This window comes from Zootoca vivipara, chromosome 7, assembly GCF_965207765.1.
Source record: "Zootoca vivipara chromosome 7, rZooViv2.hap1.1, whole genome shotgun sequence".
Taxonomy (NCBI): Eukaryota; Metazoa; Chordata; class Lepidosauria; order Squamata; family Lacertidae; genus Zootoca; species Zootoca vivipara.
In genome coordinates, this window is record NC_142590.1 from 47192735 (window position 1) to 47218300 (window position 25566).

General features: G+C 43.2%; 1 protein-coding gene and 1 long non-coding RNA gene across 4 annotated transcripts; one reads left to right on the forward strand and one right to left on the reverse strand.

Annotated features, from left to right (window-relative positions):
* The first annotated feature begins 39 nt into the window (after window positions 1-39).
* LOC148685061 (uncharacterized) lies at window positions 40-9679 on the forward strand. Of its 3 annotated transcripts, XR_015951058.1 has the most exons (4): window positions 56-186; window positions 6305-6402; window positions 6493-6648; window positions 7903-8728. It is a non-coding gene; the product is annotated as an uncharacterized LOC148685061 (long non-coding RNA). The 3 variants fall into 3 exon arrangements; XR_015951056.1 differs by lacking the exon at window positions 6305-6402 and having other exon boundaries at window positions 40-186; window positions 8008-9679; XR_015951057.1 differs by lacking the exon at window positions 6305-6402 and having other exon boundaries at window positions 40-186.
* Window positions 3983-25497, reverse strand: CFAP57 (cilia and flagella associated protein 57). The gene is made up of 22 exons (XM_088674109.1): window positions 25120-25497; window positions 23510-23826; window positions 22145-22431; window positions 20931-21138; window positions 18804-18956; window positions 17867-18006; window positions 17052-17217; window positions 15979-16092; window positions 14177-14389; window positions 13585-13758; window positions 12056-12217; window positions 11226-11381; window positions 11004-11097; window positions 10045-10235; window positions 8758-8931; window positions 7858-8016; window positions 7409-7552; window positions 7179-7295; window positions 6462-6596; window positions 6242-6385; window positions 5250-5382; window positions 3983-4340 (listed from the first exon to the last, which is right to left on the reverse strand). The coding sequence occupies exons 1-22, from the start codon at window positions 25274-25276 to the stop codon at window positions 4132-4134; spliced, it is 3747 nt and encodes a 1248-aa protein (XP_088530235.1). The 5' UTR covers window positions 25277-25497; the 3' UTR covers window positions 3983-4131.
* Window positions 25498-25566: the final 69 nt, after the last annotated feature.

A 25566-nucleotide genomic window follows, 5' to 3' on the forward strand; every position in this document is an offset into this window, starting at 1 on the left:
TGATAGGCTCATAGCATACACTGACCTTTGCCCAGACAGGTACATTCTCCAGAAGGGCGGGGATGGAAAGACAACCTGCTGTTGTCCTTGGAAGCATTCCAGCCTGGTGACTGTGTGCTTGAGGCAAGCGGAAATAAGAAGGCTGATGGAGCAAGGGAAACAGGAGGATATACAATACAGGCAGAGGTAAGCAAATACAGGTTGAAAGAGTTCGGTGTTAACCCTCACCAGACAAGCTCCTTGCCAGACGGGTTCACATTTCCACCCCCTAAGCAGCGCAGTCACATTCTGACTATTGCTAAGGGGCAGCAGAGAGACATGGGGCCATTTAGGATGCAGGGTGGTGCCAGGAAAGAAACACAGCCATTCTGCATTTCTGTGCACCTGTCAGGAAGATAAGAATCTTCCTCAGACTTCTTGAAAAGAGAGCTTTTCTTTTAGCAAAGCATTTTCTTTGTGCCTAAAGCAAAGCATTTTATTGGCCTTTGAGAGAAGAAGTTCTGACTGGGCAGGATCTTCTCGAGGCCTTGGTGTCTAAGTAGTAATGGTATGGCTAGGATAGTATAATATAATCATTTCTAAAAGAGTAGGGACTTGTGGAATACTGGCTAATGAATGGATCAGACTTTGATGGACAGTGAACCCCTTACACCTTCAAAGCCTTTCCCCCCACGATGGTGCCATCAAAATAAAGTAAGTGAATAAACAAGATACCGGTACTTGGTTTTTGGATTAACAAAATAGAGAGACTAGGAACCATCTCCACCCCCTACCCATTAACTTAATGTTCCCAAATCCTTTCAGCATACAGAGGTATATTTAAATAATACTGAGTGGATAGGCAAGTACCATTGCTATGGGACACTCAATATAGATGGTGCAACACAACATTCAGTTTTTTGGGGGGAGAAGATCGCATACATTTTCTAAGACTTGTAAATGCCCTGCATTTCATGGGGTTGAAGGCTTGACTGAATACATATTTTTATCTCAATACGCCAATACTGCCTGTACTTCATTATTGTGGGGGTGGGGAAAGCTTATGATATGTGGTATTGTTATTTCCATTTTATAGAGAAATGTGATAGAGAACCATGCATATGGTCATCCAGCAAGCTCACGTCAGAGTTCAGACTTGAAAATGAACTCTACAATAGCCAACAGCAACCATCTTCTCACCAGGTCACACTATTTGTCCATTTTGTTAGCATACCCAACACACGGTCAAATCAAGTGCCACCAGGGTTTTGAGTGCTAAAAGATTTGTGGCTGATGGTGACAGCAGCAGTCTAGGATTGCTTTTCTTCCTCTTTCTCCCTACCTTGCCTAGCATTGCCATCACATACTGCAAGGCCTGTCTTCCATTGGCTTCACATTTCCTACCTACCTCGTTCCTGACAAAAAGTCACAATTCCAGGTTATGTGATTTCTAAATCATGCCGAGTTATTGGATTCTGTTACTCTTCCCTCTCTTCATTTATTGTGTCTTCCCTTACCCGAGTGTAATACAATAGCACATATTCCTTTCCTATAAGTGACAATGGTCATATCTTCAGTTGGATTTTTTGAACTTCTGGTAGGCTTCTTGCAACATAAATTGTCTGGTGTAATGCCTGATTATGTGCATGACAATTCACATTTCCTTCTGTAAATCTGTGGTACTACTTCCCACCCTGTCTTCAATACCTTTCTTCTGGTTGACTACCGATTTGCACAACTGTATACAGTATAATACTTACCCTCTCCCCTCCTCTAGAGATACTGTCTGATTTAAACAGGTATGTTTTAGCAGGAGACAAAGTGTGTGAATTGATTCCTGTTAAAAACATGTAAGTTTTATTTGGAAAACACTGGGTGAAATATGAAGACTAAGTGTGCACTAGAATGAAAAGCATGGTTTTCATAGCTATGTTGACACAAAGAAAAATGCTAACATACCTTCTTGTAAAAAAAGAAAAGAAAAACCCTACTTTGTGATGCAGGCATGGTATGAGCACAAAGGATTGTTATGCTGCCTCAGAATCCAAGACATGACAGTAAACATAGCTAAAACATCCAATAAAACCTACATTGCCATTCTGCCTCTGTTCCATGAACTTCCTCTGGTCTAGGAGTAATTTTCCAGCGAGTTCTAGACTCCCAAAGTCCCTTGGTGAGATGGTTTGTCAGCAGTGGGTTGTTCAGCAATCTTCTCTGATCAGGGTAGAGTCCACTCCTTTTGACATGCTCTCCAATTACATCTTCTGAAGCGCCTGTGTGTGCGTGCACCATGGGAAAAACTTCTCACCTGAGGGCAGCATTGCACCATTGTGGAGCAAAGGCTAAATTATTAGGGAGTGTTTTAAGCACCTGTCAGAGGAAGATCACTCCTAGCTACCTAATAATTATCAAGAAAAAGATTGATTCACATCCGCTGTCATTGCCGGAAGAATTAGTGCGGGACGTATGGAAGAACATGGGATATGAATGATTTAGGAATTGTAGACATGCATATTATTAATTAGTTCATAGAAAGCATTACATGTAGCTTACTCTGAAGAGCATCTGCCTTGTTAAGGAATCCTCTCTGCTGATCTTCTAAAAGTTTCTAAAGCAGTTACAGCAACTACCCATATAACATAGATTATTGGTCAATTTCAGAAGGCTTTTAATTCGTAAATGCAAATAATTAAGAGAATAGTGAACCTACTTGACCCAGGGTGCTGCAGAGTCTTGTTCTGGTAAGTCAGGGAAGAATAACTTGAAGGGTATAGCTTATCACCAGCACACCATAAATTGCTGAAGTGCTTTTGCTTTGTTGCCTCATGGAGGACAGAAAACAAATAGTTGTGTTGTGAAAAGGATATGTTACTAAGCAGATTAGATTACAGAACAGTCAGTGTCGGTATCAGAAAAGCAGAGGGCATATTATTGTTGCAAACAAAAGTCAGCCAGTTTTATTGCATTTTCACTGGCTGCCAATATGCTTCCAACTTCCATTCAGCGCCCTGATGCTTACCCATCAAGTCATTTGCAGCCTGGACCCCACATATCCTAGGGAATGCCATTTTTTATATTGTCCCCTATGTCAATAGCAACCTGCTTCTCAGGCCCTGCTTTGAGTACCAACTCAAGCATATCATGGCAAGCATCAGTTGCCCCAAGGTGGAATCCCCCAAGGGCCATTATTCTCCCTCTCTATTGGCATTTGGTGCATTCACATGTGCCTACAAATATATTTCTGCTTAGCCCTCAGTTCAGCCAACTGGTTTATTTGTTTGTTTAATTAGATATGTTTATTTTGTGCTTTGCAAGTTTTGTGTAACTGGTGTATCTATTTTTTTAAACACACACCACTCTTTGTACAAATGATTTGAATAAATAAATTTATCATTACTATCTAACACTCATGGGGATAGCGAGTCCTTCTTTTCCTTAGTATCTCCCATTTAGCATTATTCACACACAGTCTAAAGGTTTGTCACATTCATGCTAATAGTTAGCAATATATCTTTGAGAAGAGATATATAGGGGTGAGGGGGAAGGACTGAGGACACTTAGGTTGGGTGTGTGAGTGAGAGAGATATTGCTCATGTAAGTAGGCTCATACCTGCAATCATCCATGCACAGACTTATTGTTCTGCAAATAGCTGGAAAAACAACTCAGAACAGAGCAATGGTTCTGCCACAGAGTGTACCAACAGGGTCTCAGGATTCATCAATCAAAGTTTTGCTGCCAATGGGAAAAGATGCAACCAATTCTTTATTTCCCAGACTAGCTCAGGGGACAGAGAATGTGTAGAGTTGAGACTTTCTTGCATCAATGCTAGGCACAAGGTTCCTGTCTCCAACAGGATTTTTGCTTTGAGTTGAAACAGCTATGTTATGTGGTAGAGATAATGGCCTCACCTATGAGCAGCCAGCTTCTTCCCTGGTGCTCTGCATGTTTTTTCACTTGATTCTCCTGTTTGGAGACTTGCAACATTAGCAAGAGGCAGACAAATCTGGTCTGACTTGTTTATTGTTTCCCTCCCTATCCAGAATCAGAGATGCTAAAACAAAAACAAAGAACCCAAAGGGCCAGGGTAGGAGTGGGTCCTTGGTCTAGAGATGTAGAGAAGATTAGCTACGTTTGGATGCCTTCTGCACATGTCAATGTGATTGTTCAGTGCTGCTTCTGTCCATTTCTAGCATGGGAAGTTTTGAAGCTGATGTAGGCCGAACCGCAAGAGCTTTATCCTGCCCTTGCATTTGGTCTCGGAGGTACTTGATTTCCAGCCGCTGCATTTCAATGATCCTCTCTGTTTCCTCCTCTGGATTCAACCGTAGGATGGTTGGAGTGTGCCGATCAGGGGAGGGAGCTGGAGGAAATGGAAAAATCACATTGCTTTGTTTTAACTATAGAAAATACCCCAAAGAGATGAGCCAGGATGAGGGATAGCCAGGAACACAACAGAAAGGACAAAAAGAAAACAGGGGTTGGAATTATTGGGCAATTTCCAAGGTCTACAGCAGGCATCCCCAAACTTCGGCCCTCCAGATGTTTTGGACTACAATTCCCATCATCCCTGACCACTAGTCCTGTTAGCTACGGATCATGGGAGTTGTAGGCCAAAATATCTGGAGGGCCGCAGTTTGGAGATGCCTAGTCTACAGCAAAGAACAAGGCCCACTGACAGTTCTTGGACACTTTGTGACACTCCTGGACACTGCCTGTTCACCTGCCCCCTCTCTAAGCAGTAAGGAAGCAGTGAGAGGAGCTAAAGAACCTCTGCATGTTTTTATCCTCTCTACCTCTCTCTAGGAGGTGGTAGGCTAACTTGGGGAGTGGGGGCTCACTAACAGCATCTTGTTCAATCCTCCTTGCAGAAAAGTAGAACTGAAACTGAATGGGAGTTGGAACACTTAGGCTTTTGCTTTGCTCACAACCAGTTGTTGTGCAAAGACGACTGTTACTGTGTTAATCCCAGAGCAATATGACTATAAAGTACGTAAGGTGCCTTTTTAAATTGGATCAGCATCTACAATAGCAGAACAGAATCTCTTAGATAATATAAAATACCAAGTGAGTCTAGAACATGAGGGACTTATACATCCCAGTCAACTTTTGATCAGCCCCTCCCACTGGCAATACAGCACCACCAATGGCTGCATGTGGCCCTTGGGAACAAAACGGTTGCCCACCCCTGCTCTAGGAAAAAGGGGCCAAAAGGAAACATTTTCTGGGGAAGAGCAGAAGGGGAAAGTGAGCTGAATAACAACATGTTTACGTAAGGATTGTGTTGGTTGCTTCTTGCGTTTCATAAGGATCCCCAAGGTTGACTGGAGGTCAAGAACTTGAGTACGGGTGACCTTCAGTTCTCTCCGCAGCTCATTTATTTCCTTGATGAGGCTCACATTTTCCTACAGAAACAAAGCAGATTGTCAGAAGGTCGTTGTGGCTACTCTAGAGTAACTCCGCTTGAGTCCAGTTTGTCTTCAAAGACGTTTATTGTGCTAATTATTTACAGTGTAGAGACAGCTTAAAACATGACCTCTCATTCCAAATCAGAATCCGGCAATGGCGTATGTCTGTTCCTATGCCAGCAAAGTAGTCGGGGCACCCCCAAAACGCCTCCCCCTTGACCTGCGTTGCGGCGCTCTCCTTAATTCCTGCGCCAGAAGGAGCGGTGCCCTTTCAGTTTCCTCCCTGAGCGGTCGGTGACAGGGCTCTCCAACATCCCTGAGCTCCTGTCTGCATCTCTCTGCCCCTGAGCTTTCCCATTGTTCCTCACTATGATTTTCTCTTCCCCTCCAAGTCTCTTCCTCCCCCTCTGGCTGCTTCAGACCCACTGTTGCTCTCTGTGCTTGATGAGGTGGACGTCAGGATGATGGGGGCTGGCTCCCTGCAGGGAGTCACCCTTACACAGATGCTTTGGGATATAAAGGAATGGAGGATGCCTCTTGTGTTCTCCACATCTACCAGGCATGCATTGCCTATCTATTAAAACAAAACAGGGGTTCTCCTGACCTCCGCAGAGCCAATTTAGGGGGGCACATGGGAAAGCCTGGTTGTGCCAGTAGAAGTCCTTGTGTAGGGCTTCTGCTGATGGGACTCGTTAGGTGAATCCTACCCACAGTACTTTTCAAATCCACATTTGAAATTCTTTATTTAAACTGAAATTTCTGGACCTTCTGGACCTGGGAATGGAGCAAATAGAACTTTTTTCTTATAGCGGTTTAGAAGAGTGGACCTACCCACTTCCCCTCACAGTGCTAGTACCTGCATGATGCGCACATAGTCTGCACGATGTGCCTCGCCTTCTTTTATCACCTTCTTTTTCAGTGTTGCCAGGTTGCGCTCAAGATGCTCTCGCTGCCGTGTGTACTCTTGATGCAAGTCTGTGTCAACGCCAACAATTTCCACCTGATGAAGCAAATGAAGTGAGCTCCAAAGAAGTATGGTGGGTATGTGCTGCTGAGAGAGAAGAACTTTCACTTACCATATCTGCCTTCTGCACATACTTTTCATAGATATCCCGGATGCTCTCCTTCAGTTTCTTGGGTTCCTGGATGAGGCCTACACAGTTGTGAAGATCTGTTTTAAATCGCTTGACAAGTGCTTCCATGTCTCGTTCCTGCAGTCAGAAGAACACCAAAGCTTGATGCAGCCGAATACATTGTCTGTTGGTGAGGCTTCCTTGCTCTAGATCAAATTACTTCTCACAAATTGTCTGTAGGACAAATACTGGCCAGAGGGTACCCAACCTATCAGGACAGTGGTAGGATGGACCCTGTTAAACATTTTAAATCCCACAATACTTCTTCATCACTTGAATTTCCAGCTCTACATAGCTTGATAACCGACAGCTGAATGTATAAGTTGTCTTCAGGAAAAAGCAGAGCATTCAGTTTTAGGAGATACAAAATAATGTGAAAGCCTGAAATGAAATTGTTGTTTTACATATGCAAGTCATCAAGTCATGGACAGGCATGTGCGAAGTCACCTATTAAATTATTAGATTAGAGCAGCCCCAACATTACCTTGCTCTAATGTGAAATTTAAACACTAGATTCAGTGGAAGAAAATTTCAATTACCATTACAGAATCATAAAGATGGAAGGAAACTTTAGAGGTCATCTTAGTCTGTATATGACACCCTAAAGAAGGACCAGTTATAATTTGGTGTACCACTTTTTTCAGCTGCCATTTGACACACCTTTTGCATCTCTTTGTGCATCTCCCGGTCTGTAGCTTTCAGTTTTAGCCGTAGCTCTGATATGTTCAGTTCAAGTTGTGTGTTCTGCTTGTGGAAACGTTCCAGCTCTCCTTCCATCTGCACAGATGCATGAGAAGAGGAGAAATTTTAAAGGGGGCCTGCGGCCTGCTATGGTCTTCAAGCTGGCCCAGTTTCAGGGCTGGGAGTGGGCTGCCTAATCTGCTTCTCACCTCCTGGATCTGCTCCTTCATAGCTTTGATATCATTCTCACGTGGCTCTATTTGCTTCTTTAACTCCTTTATTTTATAATCTAGTACAAATTTGAACTTCTCCAGTTCCTGATTTTTTTTCTTTAGATCGTAAATTCGCTTCTCCTGGGAAAAATAAAATAGAGACATGAGGTGAGCAGTGTCTAAAGAGACACAGGGATCTCTTACAACTTCAACCCTACATCAGTGGAGTCAAGAGACAATGTGTGGGATGGTGGCATATGAGGAGAAAAAGGGGAAAGTGTCAGAAATATCAGAGAAGGGATAATGAATTCTAAGCTCCATCCTTCAGACTGGGAGGCAGACACAGAGAGGCATTGCTTAGTGGGTCAGAGTCTTTGTAGATTTGGACAGCAAAATCCAGCTGGGGGTAGAGGGGTGGGAAAGGAGCATAGATCCAAGCACCTCACCTTGTCTTGAATGGTCTCATCTCTTTCTTGAATCTCTCTCTTCAGCCCCTGGATGTCCTTCTCTAAGGCTTTAATGATTCCTTGCAACTTTTGCTGCTCCAACTTCATTGCCTCAATGTCACTGCAGCGCTCTTCAATCTCTTTCTGCAGACTGTTGAACTACAGAAAAAAGCATAAGGTATCTCTCAGTCTGAAGCCAGTGTCTCACCCAGCAACAGTTCCATGAGAATTGCTGACAAGAATCAGTGAAAGCTACATGGTGGGGGCATCTCCATATCCCTGTACAGCTGATGCCTTCAGGAAGCAGAGTTGATGATGGCCCATCAACTGATGGACAGCGAATTCAAACCTGCAGGATTGGCTGTGCAACCAAATCTCCCATGGGAAAGTCGGTCAAACAGCTGATTCTTGCATAAAGGAGCTTTGCCAACCCTATACTGGGTGCTTGGAAAATGCTGAGCATGCCAAGCACTTTGCATAGAACTTCCCAAACACCTAATAGGCAGCTGGATATTGGGAAGTGCTGCATAAGGGAGTTGGACAGGTGGGTTGGATGATCCACCTGTCAATCATCTGACAATTAAAGAAAAACAAGCATGCAAGGGCCATTTGTACAATTCACATTTAATTTGGCCCTTTGCTAGCATTCCAGCCTTTAGATAAAACCTTGCATTTTAGGAAATAATTTTACATTAGATATAAAACAGATTTTTGTTGACATTTCTGTGACACTGTTTTGATAGACAGTTGGGTATTAAAATTTGTTTTGCTTTTTATAAATTTAATCTACTCTTATTATCTATTTTTATTGTCATTTTGTTGGCAGAGAAAGTGGTATATACATCTTGAAATAAATGACCACAAACCAGAAGTCTGATAGCCTGAAACAGACGAGCATACCTTCTTCCTCATGATTCCTGTCTCCCCTTTTAGCCGCAAATTTGATTCTCTTTCCTCACGAAGTCGCCTCTCATACTTAATTTTTATGTCCTGGATTTCTCGATCCTCGTCTTCTTCAATTTGTTTCTTAGTTTCCTCAAATTCTCGGAGCTGAGTTCTTGATTCATCTTGAGCCTGAAAGTTAGGAAGCAGAAAAGTAAAAAGGTGTTAAAGGAGCCACATTGTTAAGGGATCAGGCTGAAATGATTGCCTGGGAGAGGCAAGACCCTGGGCTAGTTTGGAGATGAGGCAGATTGACACAAGCTCTCTGGGGATGACAATGCAGCAACATGATGTTACAGTCCAGGAGGCTTAATTACATGTTACAAAAGCACTGAATGGCCCAGTTCATAAATTAGCGGTGGGTAAGTGGATCTGACCGATGCACCATATTTTTACCTCCACCGACCTTGCAGGTGAACTCTGACAGGTGGGCGAGTCTGGATATAAAAAAAAGTATATGTATGGAAAGGTGAATGGTAGAAAGATCCAGCTACTTATGTCACTCTGAGTATAGTAAGGATGGGAAAAATGAGAGTTTGGAGCTTTCATTGACTTCAGCCAGAAAGGACAGGTAAATAGGGTTGAGCACAATCTACTTGAAGAGTACTTTAAACTAGCATCTCTGTAGTTGTGAAACTTGCTTAGTAGGATTCCTCTCCAGTAGAGCGGCTCTTTTGGGAGGGGAGGGGTGTTATTGGAATGTTGTTTTTATTTTGATTATATATTTTGTTGTTTTTATGTTGATCTTTTCTGTGAACTGGCCTGAGATCTCCGGGTATAGGGTGGTCTATTAATCCAATAAATAACCTGACACATACAAGCTTCAACATACAGGCTTCTAGACAATGATTAAAGAATTGTGTTCTTTTTGTTTTAAGTATGAATGTTGTCATACAGAGACTTTTTGTTGGCGTGGTTTACTTTTACTTTTTGAAATATGGCAACCCTATCTATGCCAGAAACAGGTCAGCCTGCCTAGGGGTTTTATCTGAGAGAACTGTAAGTTAAACGCACTAATATGTGGCACTCAGGGAAGAAGAAGACTGGAAAGATCTGTGTTTGGGATGGGAGATGGCTGCCTAATCAGGAGGGGCAAGGACAAGAGTGTACACAGATCAGAGCTCAACTTCAGAGCTAGTGGAAGTCAGAAGAGCGATGAAGGGCTGAATCAGTAGTAACTTCAAGTATAGTAGAACTGTGCCCATCCTTAAAAATAAATAAAAATGAAACCATCACAGCTCATACCTCTTCCAGCTGAGTGGTTTTCTCAAGCAGCTTTGCCTCATAATATTCTGTCAGCTCCTCCAGCGCCTGGTTTTTGTGCTCTTCCATTTCATGAAGCTGCTTCTCATAGTCCTCCTGCATGCGTTGGGATTTCATCTGAAGCTCCTGGTACTTCTCAAACTCCAGCAGAAGCTTCTGGTTATTGCCAGATTCTGACCCAAAGAGCGAGTAAAAAACAAATTAATGTGTGTGGGAGGAGGGAAGATGTATTACAGAGTAAGGTATGTCTTGTCCTCTCCCAATTGTCCTTAGTCTTAGGGAGGCATTTTAGACCCCACATCTTGGTGCCTGCTCACATTTCTCTCTTCTAACTCATACTATTCCTCAATCACTAGCTTTGAAGCCCCATTTGCACACTCTTTACAGGTGCGTCTACATCAGAACTTCATACTCAGTAGTTCTGGCTCTTTAGGCACAAATGAAAATACTGGGGGATTAACTTTTAACAAAAGTGGGAATGATGTGACGTGCATAATGCTGTGCAGATGCTAAGATGATACAGACTGCTCCACTTGTGGTGGTTTTGCAATGACATTAATATACCGATGGCCATGGAAGAAGTGCGCAGTAAAACCTTGTTTCTGGGTGGCTTGCAGAGATAAGATGCTTTAAAAAGGTATCTCCAGTTTTCAGAAAGTTACCTACCTTACTATGCCCTGATTATCTATTGCCCCTTTATGTTCTTCTTTATAAGGTTTGTTCATTTCTTCCTGCCTTTATTCGCAGGAGATATAATTATAATTTAAAAGATGAGTTAATTCCAGTTACATTCAAGCAAATTATTGTCAATAGTCCTCTAAGTTGCCCCTTTGCCATGACCGACAAACACTCAGCACAGGGAAAGGTTTTCATCTTTCACCATGGGGACTGAAGCCCTTTCTCACAGTCTGCAGGAAAGTGTGACTTAAAGTCCTCCTAACCTAGGTCTTGCACCTCTCTTGCCTGCTTCTCCGTTAGTTCTGCAACTTGTTCCTGGTGCTGCGCTTCCTGCTTTTCTTTAGCTGCTTTCAAGACCTGAAATACATAGAGGATGAGAATTACACCTGAAACTAGGCATACCAACCTTCAAATCCCTCAGGTGACTGCATGATGGGGAAAAGACACAATAATGCTGAGAGTCGTAGTTATTGCTTGACCCTCACCTGGTTTTTGGTTTTCAGTGATTCCATTTCCTGGATGAATTTCTCAGTTAGTTCTTTAATCTTTTCATTATAATTCATGTCCTTGAGGCGCAGCTGGTACTCATTTTCCATCTTCAGTTCCTCTACACGTGTTTTTAGTTCTAACATGATCTGAGTCTGCAGGGTAAGGAATCATAAGAAAAGACGTTGATGGCAAAACATTCAGATATGCAAATTAAATAAAAATCTATTGTACACAGTATCTTGCCAGATCTGTATTTTAGGGCTGTTTCATATGTTAAATTTGCCTTGGATACACACAAGGCATTTCAGGGGGAATTCAAAACAGTGGCTAATCATTCCATTAGTGCAAGCATTCTAGCATGCCAGGCAGAACAATGCCCTCTCTCTTCGCCCTGAATGCTATTCTGGGGGTTCTCCCAACCCCCACCGAGCCCATTTCAAGCAGGTGGGGAAAGAAGCCCTACTGAGCAAGCGGAAGTCCTTGTACTGATGGGTGCCAGTTAGGTGAATCCTGCCCTTCACATTTATCTGAAAAACTATTATATATAAAGACAGCATATATTGTATCTGGCCATATATAGGCATTTCCTATAATATGTGAAGTTGGTTTCAGGACAGGAAGCAATGTAGCTCACGAGCTACATTTTAAGTGTACAATGTTTGATTCTTGTATTATAAGGCTAATTCAAACCTGCTGTCATCTCTCTACTAGGGCCATGATACGTACTGGGTAAGTGCTGACCCCATGGAGATAAAGCACATTTGAGTTAGTTGATACAAAGTCTTCTGATGTGTTCTCTTCCCACTTCAAATTCTCATGTACTGACCTTCTCTTCCATGTCTGTTCTAGTGATCAATACTTCATCAGAGTATGGCACATCTCTCTCCCTTTTCAACCCCCGCCCTTCTTTGTCATAAACTTTCCAGATAAATATACAGCCATCCTCTGCAGATGTTAGTAGGAACTGATCATCAGCTGTTATGGACATCTGTGGAGAAAAAAAGGCATACTGAACTCTAATAAAACACAATTGGAGAGTCAGAGAAAAGAAAGGGCAGTTGGCAGAATCAGAAGAAGATGCTCCGGTTGGATTAATAAGGATCAATTAGCCATCTATATATATAAAAATGTAAAAGGGACATGTTTGTTAGTCTCCACCTTTCACCGAAACCGTTTGACCGATTGTGTTCAAATTTGGACACAATGTCACATGCGGATATGCGAGGGTTTGCATACCGTTTGCGTAGATAGATGTCACACCTATGGCAGGTAAAGCAGGTAAAACCCACTGTTCCTGAACACAAAACTCAGACAGCCGGGGATGCTGGGAGCACAGGAGAGGTTGCAAAACAGCGCCCTCTAGCAACGGCTACACTGGTACTGCAGCTAGGAAAGCTTCCCTCTCCACAGCATCTCGGCTCGACTTTGCAGACTAGGCCGAGGGGACAGGATAGGACATGGATCGGGACAGGGTGGGGCCAATCACAGGGATGCACCGGGGGGGGGGGGAGGGAACAAAATAGGTCATGGGTCGGGACAGGGTGGGGGGAGTCACAGGGATGAGCAGGGGGTGGGGGGGAGAATAGGTCATGGGTCGGAACAGGGTGGGGGCAGTCACAGGGATGAGCCACAGCAACGTGTGGCCGGGCCAGCTAGTTATTTATAAAATATATTCATCTCTCTTCTCCACTTTCTCCATTATGCTCCAAGCATTCCTCATGCCATTTGTCAAGCTGCTGTCCATTCCTCAGAATCCATTTCATTAACAACTTGTCCTTGTTTTCAGTGTTTTTTCTATTTGCTCTCATCAGTCTCAGTCTTATCTTTTTAATGAGGTACAGTAGTAGACTGATTTTAAACATGACACCAAGAAGCACAGTCACCCTCACCCCCTTGCTCTCAACATTACTGGAACCTATGGTGAAAGTATCAGTGATAAACAAGCCTTCTGGGTGAAATAACATTATAAAAATAGGACTGTACAGCAACAGTGTTGTAAATGTTGCACTCCAGGGTCTGAGAAGCTAGCAACCCAGAGAGATTTCCCCTACACTCTCCCAGCTTAATACATTCAGCTTGGAAGACTCCGAGAATGAGGCTGATGGGTGTAGTGTTTAGGTAGAACTCATTCTCATTACTTTCCTCATTACTGTGATTAGATACTCTGTTGTCTATTGTCATTCTTATTAAGCTACTTTGATGCACGATAAATATATTTAGATATGCCCATTTGTGGCTCATTGCGTGATATAAGCTGTGCCTCCTTTCATTATTTGTTGCTGCAGACTCAGAAAAAGAAGGGATAAATAAAGGCTATGGCAATTAAGTTGAACTGGAGACTGACTTGGCCTTTACCTTGGTGACTGGACCAGCATGGGCTTGGTATTCATTGAATTCCTTGTGCACAGGTAGTGGGTATTTCATGGTCCGAATGGTCCCTGCAGAGGTTCCAGCGAACACCATGCGTCCAGAATGAGATACCACTATGAAAGTGTAGGCAACTTCAAAAGTGGGCACTTCTCGCAGTATCTGAAAGAAAGGACACCCATCATGCTTTTAGCAAGTCACTCAGCAAGGATTAAATTTGCACTGGAAAGTGGCAGAGGGTACACATATCCACCATTCATTCTCTCCATTGTGAATGTCCTGCTATCCTCTCAACACCTCAAGTCATGAATTTCCCTCTCAACTTTATAACTGGGAAGAAACCCACAATTTTTGGCAACCAAGGCAAGGTATAGATTCCCTAGATGGCTACACTCTTATAAAGAAGAAGAACGAAACTATGAACACAATTGTCACTACGTGGGATAGGCAACCACTGGTGTTAAAAGCTGGAGGGGGGGCGAGACTGCAAGCCACAGCACTGGGTTCATTGAGCTTCACTTTCTTCTGCATTGTTTGCTGCACTTTGATCAGCTCCATAAGTGTCTGCACATGAGCTCACCGCAGAATCACAGATCTCCTTGATGCTATGATCAGATCCGACAGCAAATATGACTTTTGCATCGGGTGATATTGCCACTCCATTGTAGCTGCAGGACTTCAGCACACACTCAGATTCTCTCTTGCCATTCTGGAGGTTCCATTCATATACTGCCCCATCTGTGCCACAGGAGACAAGTTTATAGTCATCCATGCTCCAAACAACTGCACGTACCTGGAGGGGGGGATGAGAATATATATAGAATGCTCAGGCAATCCTTACTTAGGCACAAGAGGCAGGTTGCTGCTTGGTACTCTGCCTGTTTACCTGGTGTCATTGCATCAAACCTTTTACATAAGAGACTCACAGAACACAGCCCCTTTTCACCCTGTGTACTTTGTGCTCACAGTTTACCTGTAAGCAGTTAAGATAAAGATTCCCATTATAATCCAGCAGGTCAGGCTAAGAGGGTCAGGAATTATGTTCATGAACTGAATCCAGAGTTATAACAGCTCACACATTTGGTCTCCAAACACATCATAGCTAATAGCCAATGGCAAGGAAAGGCCTGCAGATTATCATGTCCTTGTTGCTCCTCAGGTTTTGTCTTCCCCTGCTCAAAGTTCTATGCCTTTTTTGACAAATCAATAAAAAGTGAATAACAAAAAAACATGCTCTGTAGTTTTCGAACCCATACATATTTCTAATAACCCAGTTAAAATGTATTCGCTTCATTTTCACATTCACCTTGCTCTCATGTATATCGTAATAACTTAAAACTCTTTATAAATACTGGAGTCAATTATAAAATTATTTATGAAACTCTTCCAACTTATAAGAAATTATCTGTCTACTTGCCTGGAGGCAATTCTCATCACAGAAGAGTGGCTATTTACAAACTTGCTTTATTCTGTTTAACCTTTTCCCTTATCGGTAATAAGTCTTATCTCATTCCATCCCAGATAGTCCCCTTACTTTCCTTAGCAAAGCTTCAGCTTCTTTCACTATAAATTGGACTCAGAGCACAAAATGGTGAGATAAGAGGGGACTGAACCCCTGTAGGTAATCATGGGTGGAACTTAGGGAGATATCTCAAAACATTTCATAAGCTTGGAATTTACCTATTTGTGATCACTAGGGCATCAAAGCAGGACTAATGACAGTTCAAGAGGAATCCACTTGCTCCTTATAATTCATTGGGTCAAAGTTCTTAAATTCAGGATATTTCAAGTCTCTTTTGCACTGATATTTGGGAGGCCAATTACGGCAAGGGATGTTGGAGGGAATGTCGTCTCTACAGTCATCTAACAGGTTGTTGGCAATTCAGTAAACAAACATTACATAATATACAGTATATGTTTTCTGGATAAGCCAAGCCCAGACAAACAAAAGCACTTTTAAGCCCTACTATTTCAGCAAGAGGAATTTAAGCACATTCCTATTAAAATCAGTAGTAAGTCCCACTGAGTTCAATTGGACTTACTCCCAGCTATGTGTGTATAGGATTACAAAGTACTGTAAAAATGCTGGCTTTTTTTAAAAACCTAAGCTATTGCACATAGCAGAGGAGAAAATTGATTGTTCGTGAAAAGTGATCCAAATTATATCTGCACTGCCAGAGAATTATACTCAGGAGCACCTTGGAATATTTTTAATCCTTCACTCCTACTCTTTAGTTTCTAGTTCCTTTGTAATAAAAAAGGGAATTCAGCCATAGGCAGAGCCTCCAAACCAGCTTCTTGAGAGATCTTGTTCTTTTGGCATTTCAAATATATTCAGTTTAATGTACTATTTTACCTGTATTGTAGGCATCACTTACTGACCTTCCCATTGTGTCCTTTCAAGTTAATGATGTTTTCAAAACTTGTGGCAGAATAAATGTGAATCACATTTCCATTTACTGCTGCAAACAGATGACCTCCTGTACTGAAGGCACACTGTAGAGAGAAGCAGGAGACAGCATGAAGCAATGAGACTTCACATAGGTTACCTCTTTGTGAAGGTACCAGATATCCATAATTTGGAGGTGATGCAGAAAACAGCCTCTAATCATCCTTCATCACAACCAGATGCATCTGTTGTCAGAGAGTGGTATCCTGCTATTTTGTGCCCCTCCTTTGGCTCCAAATTTTGCCTGGGAAAGTGAGCTATTAAGGACGTAGCAAACTAGGACAAAGTTACTTGAGGGTCCCACTGAACTCTATTGAAATGGAAAATGGAGTGTCCGCACACTATACAGTGAACCCTCGGGTTATGTTACCTTCAGGTAACGTAACTTGGGTTGCGAACGTGGCAAACCCCACGTGCATGCACAGAAGCACACTGCATGCCGTGTGCATGCGCAGAAGTGCTCAATCATGCTGTGTGTGTGCAGAAGAGCGCCTTCAGTTACGAAGATTTCAGTATATGGCCAGGCCATAACTGGAGGTACCACTGTATACTGGCATGAGACCTTGTGAAATGCTTAAATGTTGAAACTTCCTTCAAATTCTAGCCTAATTGATTAGCAACAGAGAACCCTGAGACTTCAGGTGTCTGTACAAGAAGTACCTTAACTCTACTTAAATCAAAGACTCTCCTTATTCCATAGGAAGAAGGCAATAGTCTTTTTGTGTGTCCCTGGAAATCACCCTTCTGGGATCACACCCTACTCTCTATTCCAGCAGAATGTGGGGAAATTCCTCTAGCAAATTTGAGCAAAATCTCCCCCAGAAATTGTGTTCTGGTATGGTCTATTTTCTGAACACAGAAAAATAGTCTGTAGGGGTGTAGGGAGAGACCTGTTCCAAGCAAACGTGGTAACACAACTTACTGGTCATAAAATGCCTGTGCCACCTCCTAATCTGGTGTTCCCCATTCAGGCTCCTCCACCAGTTCCTTCCCCTACACTGCTCACCTCTCTGCACCCTCGTACAGTGAAGTCCTTGAAAGTCCGGATGTCATCAATAAGCAGATTCATAAGTCGGAGTTTGTCAGCAAAACCAACCAACACATACAGTCCACTAGGGTGAAGGGAAAGTGCATATGCCTCTTCTTGGTATTCCTTGTACAGGTCCAGTGTGCTGCAGCAGGAGCAACCATGGCAATCAAAGCACAGACCACGCTTCTCTGCAACTAAGTTGTACCTAGTGCTATTTTTGGTCACAGTTCCCCCAAGAAGGTCAAATGCTGGGGAACAGTGAACAAAGGGGAACAAAGACAACTTGACTGCGTCATAGATATACCAGTCCCTTTCAATGCATACAACAGGGCAGCAAAAATAATTTTTCACATGACACGGAGTTCATACTGTCAGTCAACCAAATTAATTCAGCATCACAGTAGAATCAATTTGTATAACCAGAACTAACAATAAAACTGCCATTTTTTAAACCTAAAGTTGATAAAAGAAATAGGCTTTCTAATTTTGATAGCTCCAGACTTTTAATGGATTTTTCTGGATTTAGAACTAGGTTACGTTTCTGTTACATACACAGGAGTCCCATGAAGAAGTACAATTATGTCAACTGATTTCTAGAGCAACCACCATCTCTTAATATTATGTTGTACTCTGAGTAAATATAAGCAGTTTCTATTTATCAGAATAGGACTGACACTTGCCCTGATCATTGCCTGGGGCTCTGTAGTGAATTGCCACTCACTCATAGTATGAGTACAATTCATAGTCTGAGTACAAATCAAAAGGCCGTGCAACAGATCATGTCCCCTTACTTGTTTTCATAATTCCAGATGCGGACAGATTTGTCCAGTGAACAGGTAGCAACCAGGGGCTTGCGAATGCAGGTATCCAAGCCAGTAATAGAAGCAGAATGTATTGGGTGGTTCAGGTATTCAAAGTGAGCTGTCTCCCCCTAGTGAAATATCACAAACATGTTAGCTACAGCTGCTCATGTGATGGTGTAACACTAGGCAACACTGAACTTCTCTCCATAGCAAAAAGGAGGCATTTGATATGTACTAAATTTATCAAAGCCCTGGAAAGTCTAGTGACAAATAGGGCATTTGTAGAGAAGTACACCAGTGACTATAGAAAAGTACTCTGAAGAGGTCCAAACAGAAACAGCCACTGCTGGAAATCTGACTGGAGAATATACCTTACAAATCTTGGGGAGATTTTCTGCAAGAGGTATTTAAGATTGCTGAAATGTGTCCTTGCTGTCTCACAGGAGAACATGACATTTTGAATTGTTTTTGATGAGGATTACACCAACACGTCTATGCACCAGGGCAAAGGAGGTTGCAGAAGGAAAGGCTGCCATTCTCTCTATATCCATAAATTGATACTGGTCCGGATGGAAACACCGGCTATGGTCCGGATGGAAACACAAATGAAAGGCCTAAGTGCCATGTGGTCATGATATTGCTGCATGGTTATTGGTGCTTTCAATGTGAAGTTGCTATAGGAGCTATTCAGTGGTGATATGACTGGTGAAGGAACTGTGCAATTGAGAGTATTCTTTATGTTGATGGTTCTCCTTTCAACACTTTTTTTTAGGGTTGCTGAGTAATTGATTTGATCCAATCATATTACCAGACTGTCTTGGTTTCTTGGTTTCGTTCTGTTCTTTGCAGCACAAGAATATAAAATTACTTTGAATACCACATTTCCGAGTCGTTGCTCAGAACACAGTGCTCTTAATGAACTCACCTTGCTCATCTCAGCTGCTGATATGGAGAGGAGATAGAGCTGATTCTTAGTTGTGCTGATCAGAAGTGTTTCCTCTGCAGGACTGAAGGCAATACACACAACATCCTGTTTGTCCGACTGGTTTGGATCATTGCTGCACTGGTCTTGTGGAATCTATGAAATAAAGCAGCTTAGTTAACTACTTTCCTAGATACATACTTTCTAGTCCAGTTTTGCAGCAGAGTAATAGATAATATTCCATAACCAATGGCAGCAAGATTGCCTTAATAAAGATTTTCACCTTTAAAAGCACAGAGCCAAAATGGCACATGGGCCAAAAATGGGCAGTTCCAGGGCAGAGAGGGCTTAGTCCATATCCTAAATTCCCTCAAACCCCAATCCTGACCCCTATGTTCACAATATTATGCTGTTAAAATAGGGGATATAAAAGAAAACATTTGAACTGAACACAATATGCACCCCTACCTCACATTGCCAAACACTCTTGAGCCCTTGTGTTTTGAGGGATCATAGAATCTTAGAGTTGGCAGGGACCCAAGGGTCATCTAGGCCAGCGTTTCTCAACCGCTGTTCCGCGGCTCACTAGTGTGCCGCGAGACGCTGGCTGGTGTGCCGCGACGTGCGGCGACGAGAAGGGTGATTTGCATTGTCACGTGCCTGGCGGCCGCCAATACACTACACTAACCCGCCGGGAAGCAATATTTCTCCTCCTCTTTCCCAAAGCTCAGTGCAAACGAGCCTGGCGGCCGCCAATACACTGCGCTTACCCGCCGGAAAGCAATATTTGGCAAGTGTTTCTTACAGTCGTAATTATAATATAGGGCGGCACAGAGTTAAATTTTTTAATGGTGGTGTGCCTCATTATTTTTTTCACGGAACAAGTGTGCCGTGGCCCAAAAAAGGTTGAGAAACACTGATCTAGGCCAACCCCCTACAATGCAGGAATCTCCGCTAAAGCATCCATGGCAGATGGCCATCCAACCTCTGCTTAAAAACCTCCAAGGAAGGAGACCCCTTGTGGGGGTCTGTTCCACTGCTGAACAGCTCTTACCATCCCCCTGGGCAGTGGAGCAGAGGAAATAGAAGCATCATAGTGCCACACACAAGGGAGGGAGAAGTACAGTGATGGTTCATGGAGGTGGGGCAGTGACGTCCTCCCAGCAGCAGCAGCAGCAGGATGAAGTGGTGGTGGTGAGGTTGGGGAAGCATTGGGTTGGTGCCATTGGCCCTGCAGATGGGTGCACACCTACCGTACAAGGGTATTGCCACCAGGGAGCTCTCGCAACCTCACTGCTGCCACCTAGCTTCATCCTGATGATCTCATCACTGCAGCTGCTGCAAGGATGTCCCCACCCCATGATTCATAAGGGCTAATGAAGATTACAGTCAACACAATCTCTTATCCAAGGCTCTTTCTTAGCTCTTCAGAACCCTCTGTAGGGTGGAGGGGGCTGGAGAATGGGCTGGTTGGCTGGAACCATGTACTCCATTTTTGCTACTGTGACTCAGCAACGTTCTCTTCCACCTGACCATGAGCTCCAGTGAAGGATGGGGGCAGGCTCCTCGCAGCTCACAAGCTCACTACTGCTACCATGATAATTCAGATGGTATAGGGTGTGCAAATAACAAGGTCTGCTGTGGCAATAACCTGCAGGGTTGGCAATCAATTAAACAAGCAGAGCAGGGAACAAGTATAGCAAGGTGGGATGACAGTGGCTGCAAGATGCAAACAGCAACCTGGGTGTGTGAGAGCAGCCAACTGGAATGTGAGTGCTTCCCCTGATTGACTTTGGCACGTGTAGGTGTGTGAGGACTTTCTCCAGCAGTCCTCACAATATCACATCCAAAGCCTGAACCTGATACCTCCTGCATGCAAGACTTGTGAAGCACCACAGGGTAGGGTTTGTCATTTAGCCACCTTGGACCTCATTGATATGGCTGGGTCTGTTGGTTGGGGATTAGCAAATGCCTTATTATGTGTTTGTCTCCTGCCTGAGGCTGGGGTTGAGTGGTGCCTGGCGCAGTGTGGGTTCTAGTTCTGCTGAATCTCCTTTTTCCTCCAACATTTATATTGCTGGTGAGCTATGCAGTAGACCAAGCATTCCATGTCTCAGACTTCTTACCTACCCGTATCTCTCGGCTTTCTCTGTAACCTTCCTTCTCTTCTGACTTTTCAAACAGTAGAACAATCCCGGGACCAGCTGAACAAGCAAATCCCTTGGAATATGCAGCAATAGCAGAGACCCGAGGTAGAAATGCTTGCTGCTGTGCTTCAGTTTCACAAACCACCTCAGTGGAAATCTCAGGGGAATTGTGAGCAGGAAACTCAATAAGGCTTTAAAAAGAAATTCATCAATCAATCAGCAGCAAATAGAGAAGTCTAACAAGGTCCAAATGTCAGTTGCATGAGGCATAAAAAAATGATTGTTGTTCTTTTTAAACTTTTTTTTTATTTCAGAGAATCCACATAGTCCTAGTATCAACATCAAGTTTTCCCTATTTGAAATTTTGTACACATATATTAGGACATAAGTCTCATTGAACTTGGTATAAATTCGAAGTCAACATACTGAAGGGTTTAGAGAAGATACTAAAGCTGTGCACACACTCCCATTTACTCTGCATTCAGTGCACTCTCACAACTGGTTTCTGAAGCCATGACCGTGTAATGTTAGCCACAATCCACATCTGTCCTGTAGTTTTTTGTGAAATACTGTGTTTTGATGCTTCTTGCCTCAGTCCAGTGTCAATCTGGATTGAATGCACCCATGAATGCACCATGCCCCCCTCTGCCCAGTGGTGTGGGCAGACGGCATGTGACTTGGAAACATATCCAACTTTACTGAAGTGTACCAGTGCATGCCTATGCAATTCAACATGCAGCAGAGGGGAAATGACCTTGCTGCATTTTAAGCCAGTAATGTATACAAATCCTAACACTCCAATCCTAAGCATGCTTCTTGAATTTAATTAGTACTTTACACAAGCTTTTAAATGATATCTTACAAATTTCAATTATTCATCCTCCCACAAGTGTGGCAGGTCATGATTAGTCCCATTTGACAGTGAGACAAAACAGTTCCCATTTGACAAATGGTACAATCCTGTGCATGTCTATACAGAAGTTAAGTCCCACTGAGTTAAATGGGACTCACATTCTGGAAAGCGTGTATAAAATGGGTGGACAACCTTTTCAAGCCTGAGGGCTGCCTCAGAGGCAATAACTTGTCTCAGAGAGGCAATACAGTCATGACCATGATACCATTTGTAGATCACAGTAAAATGCATTATCTGCTGGAGCACATTGACCACTTGTGTCAATAGTTTGAAGGCAGTCTCACCTGTCTGAATCCTGTTGTGGTTCCTCCTTCTCTACTTCAGAGACTATCTCTTTGCGCTCAATACTTGTCTCCCAGCGAAGATCACCGGAGTCAAATAGGTAGATCTTGCCTGTGTCAGTGCCCACAACCACCTTCTCTTCAGAAAGCCAGGCATGAGACAGGTAGTTTTGAGGTTCCCCTCGCAAGAAGTTGGTCTGTTTTAAGGTTCCCTCTGTGTATCTAAATAGCTTGAAAATGCCATATCCTGTAACACAGACTTGGGTGTTATCCTGTGGATTGAAGCTCACCTGGAAAAGGAAACACCATAAAATAAATAATTACTTGATGAGCAACATGAATAATTGTCAGCTGATTAAAAAATTTAAGAGCAAAGGTCACCAGAGTGTTACAATACAAAATGTGTAAAAATGAAAGAACTGCTGTGTTAACAGCACCGAAGTGACCTCCCCAGGGCACAAGCCTGGACAGCGTGTGTGGAGGTCCTGGGCTGCCCAAACAAGATCCCCCTCTTGGTCTTACTGGTGTGGTTCAAAGAAAAGCAGAGCAATACGTTTGGCACCAGCTTGGCTGAAGGAGTTGCCAGAATGAGAAGTACAAAGCACCACACAACCATATTAGGGACTCAACCCTGGATTTGTGTAGGGTTTACTCATTAGCCTTTTCTTCACCCAAAGATACCCTCCAAAAGGCAGTGGAGGTTTAAGATCTCCTAGATGGGCTACCTTCCCAGGTTGACAAACCCCATCTGTCCCTCACTTCCCTCTACAGCATGTGCAGCATGTGACCGTAGGACCCCACTATTGGTCTCATCTGCTCTAGCCTGTCTTCACATAGAGGAAGCTCCTACCTGACTAAGCTTTTGAGACCCATCATTTGCCATCACCTGGTTTAGCCAGCCAGTTGAATACATTTCCCAGGGTGTGGCTGCTATCACATGCTGACAGCTTCTAGGAGCCAGAGGCGACAGCTGAGTGCAGAGTGGGGACCAAAGGTAGACAAACTACCTCAGAAAGGGCACAATATGTCCCCCACCAGAAGCACTGCCTCTCCCCTAACACTCCATACAACCTAACCACCAGGGTCAAAAAAGGACAAAAGTATCTAAAGTATAATTGCTGATCTGCAATGCTTGTATACTCATTCAATCATGCAAGTTCTGTGTCTCAGATGTATATGTAAATGTGTGAATGTGAACAGCAGACCTGAGATTTCACACTGAGTCTATCTCCATATGGCAACTTTTCTCACTGAGGTCTCCAATGGTGGAGGCAGAGCCTTTCTCTTTGAGGCAATGACAAGTGGTGATAATTACCTCATGTACCCAAGTACAATACTGATGCATGTGGTGCTTCTCTTCTATGTTACCTGATAAAGAGGATTGTTCTGGATATCAACCTTGATAATTGCCATTGTTCTTTGCTTTTCCCACATCCAGTAGGCAAGGTTTGATTCTGGAGGTCCTGTCTGTGCCACTAGATATTTGGAATCAGGGGAAAAAGCTACACTAATAAATTCTTGGACCGCAAAATCAAAACTGTTCAAGATCTTCCGCTTCTTGCATGGGACAGATGACAGTTCATAGATTGTGATGGTCGGTTTATCCTGCAGTATCTCTGAAATAGCCAGATAGCGCCGATTTGGACTAATTGCCAGTGCTAGCATCCCTTGGCTCTTTTCTGAGCCTAAAAAGCACAGAGAAAAAGCTTATGTGAGCTTCATATAGGAACATGACATTTTCAGGAGCCAAGTCCGATATCAAGGTTGGCCATGTGAGCGTCACCTTTTTTCAAAGACTTCAGGAAATAACTACATATTACTGAGATTAAACAGTTATAGAGATGACAAGCCAGGAAACTGAAATCCCAATAATTTCCCTCTTGTAGAGACACTGGCTCAGTTTACACATAACATTAAGCCATAGTTGAATCTAGGTATTAGCATGAATGTGTGACCATGCAGGTTCCCAGAGAGGGGATTGCAGTCACTTTGCTCCTTTACTAAAACAAGCCAAGCTTCAAACATTGGTTTACAAACTTGGCTTGTTTCAATAAACAATAATTAAAATTTACCACTGTTTAGGATATAGACATAATGCCAAATGGTAGGTAACTGGTAACAGAAGCTAGCCCTTCCAATCTCCTCATTACAGCCACCCTAGAGGAGAGAGAAGCATACAACAGCAAGGCCCATGGAATAATAGAATCATAGAATTGGAAGGAACCTCAAGGGTCATCTCGTAGTCCAACCCCTGCAATGCAGGAGTCACATGACAGGTGGCCATTCAACCTTTGCTTAAAAACCTCACTCAGGTTAATTCACACGATGCTAAACCATAGTTTCCTGAACATCTGCTTTGTTTATTTCTGACATTTTAATACCGCTTAATATAATAAATATCTAAGCAGTTTATACAAAAACATTCCAAGGATACTCAGATGAATTGTTCAGCAATGCTTGAATGTAACCAGCTCTAAAATATACACCTAATGGGAAGATGCATTTTAAAACAGCATAAGCAAGAAGCGAAAATGTTTATATTTCACCTAAATCTAGACAGAACATAATTATGGGCAGAAGCCACTTTGCAACCAAGTGTCAGATCTGTAAACGACACTGTTGTGAAAGCATATAAAAACAAATACTGTAATTATTTTTTGGAAACCATGAAGCAGTGTAAACTGAGTTTCCTACCAGCTTCAATCATGCTTTCCAACTTTAATGTGATATGTGGGTTCCGAGCCTGACTGCAACTATTTTTAAAAAACAAACCCAGGTGGCTACTTTATTAGTAAGAAATAGCACAAGTATCATGTCTAAAATCTGAAAGGGAAGGGTCAGCAGCTAGGAATGCAGACGAGGCCTTGCTTATTTAGAAGACTGTTATTTTAGGCTGCACCTTCCCGCTTCCTTTCCTAAGTTTCAGCCTTGGCAGTGAGGGGACATGGGGGGTAGGGGTGGGGAGGAAGCTGATTTACCTGGGATGAACTTCTGCCATTTCTGCTCAATGTGATATTTCACACAGCTATTCCCCGCAGGGTACACTATTATCTGTTCATCGAAGAAGCAAATATTATTTGCCACCCGAGACTGGAAGCCAAAGATGTGGAGGGCTTGCGCTACAATCACCGACATGGCGCCTGAGATTCAGCAAACTTTGCTGGAAAAGGAGAAAGAAGCGTCAGGATGATTTCCCAGGTGGGGTTGTCGTGCTCCTTCCCCAACAGGCTCCCAGGGATGGGGCCCCCACCCGCCAAGTCGTTTTGCTTGCTCGTTCCGAGTCTTGCTCTTTCCTAACTACACAGATCTCTCTCTCTCTCTCTCTCTCTCTCTCTCTCTCTCTCTCTCTCTCGGTAAAAAGAGCAGAAGATAAAAAGGAAGTCGGGGCTGGTTGCTATGGAGACGGCGTCCTGGTCGCATGGCGA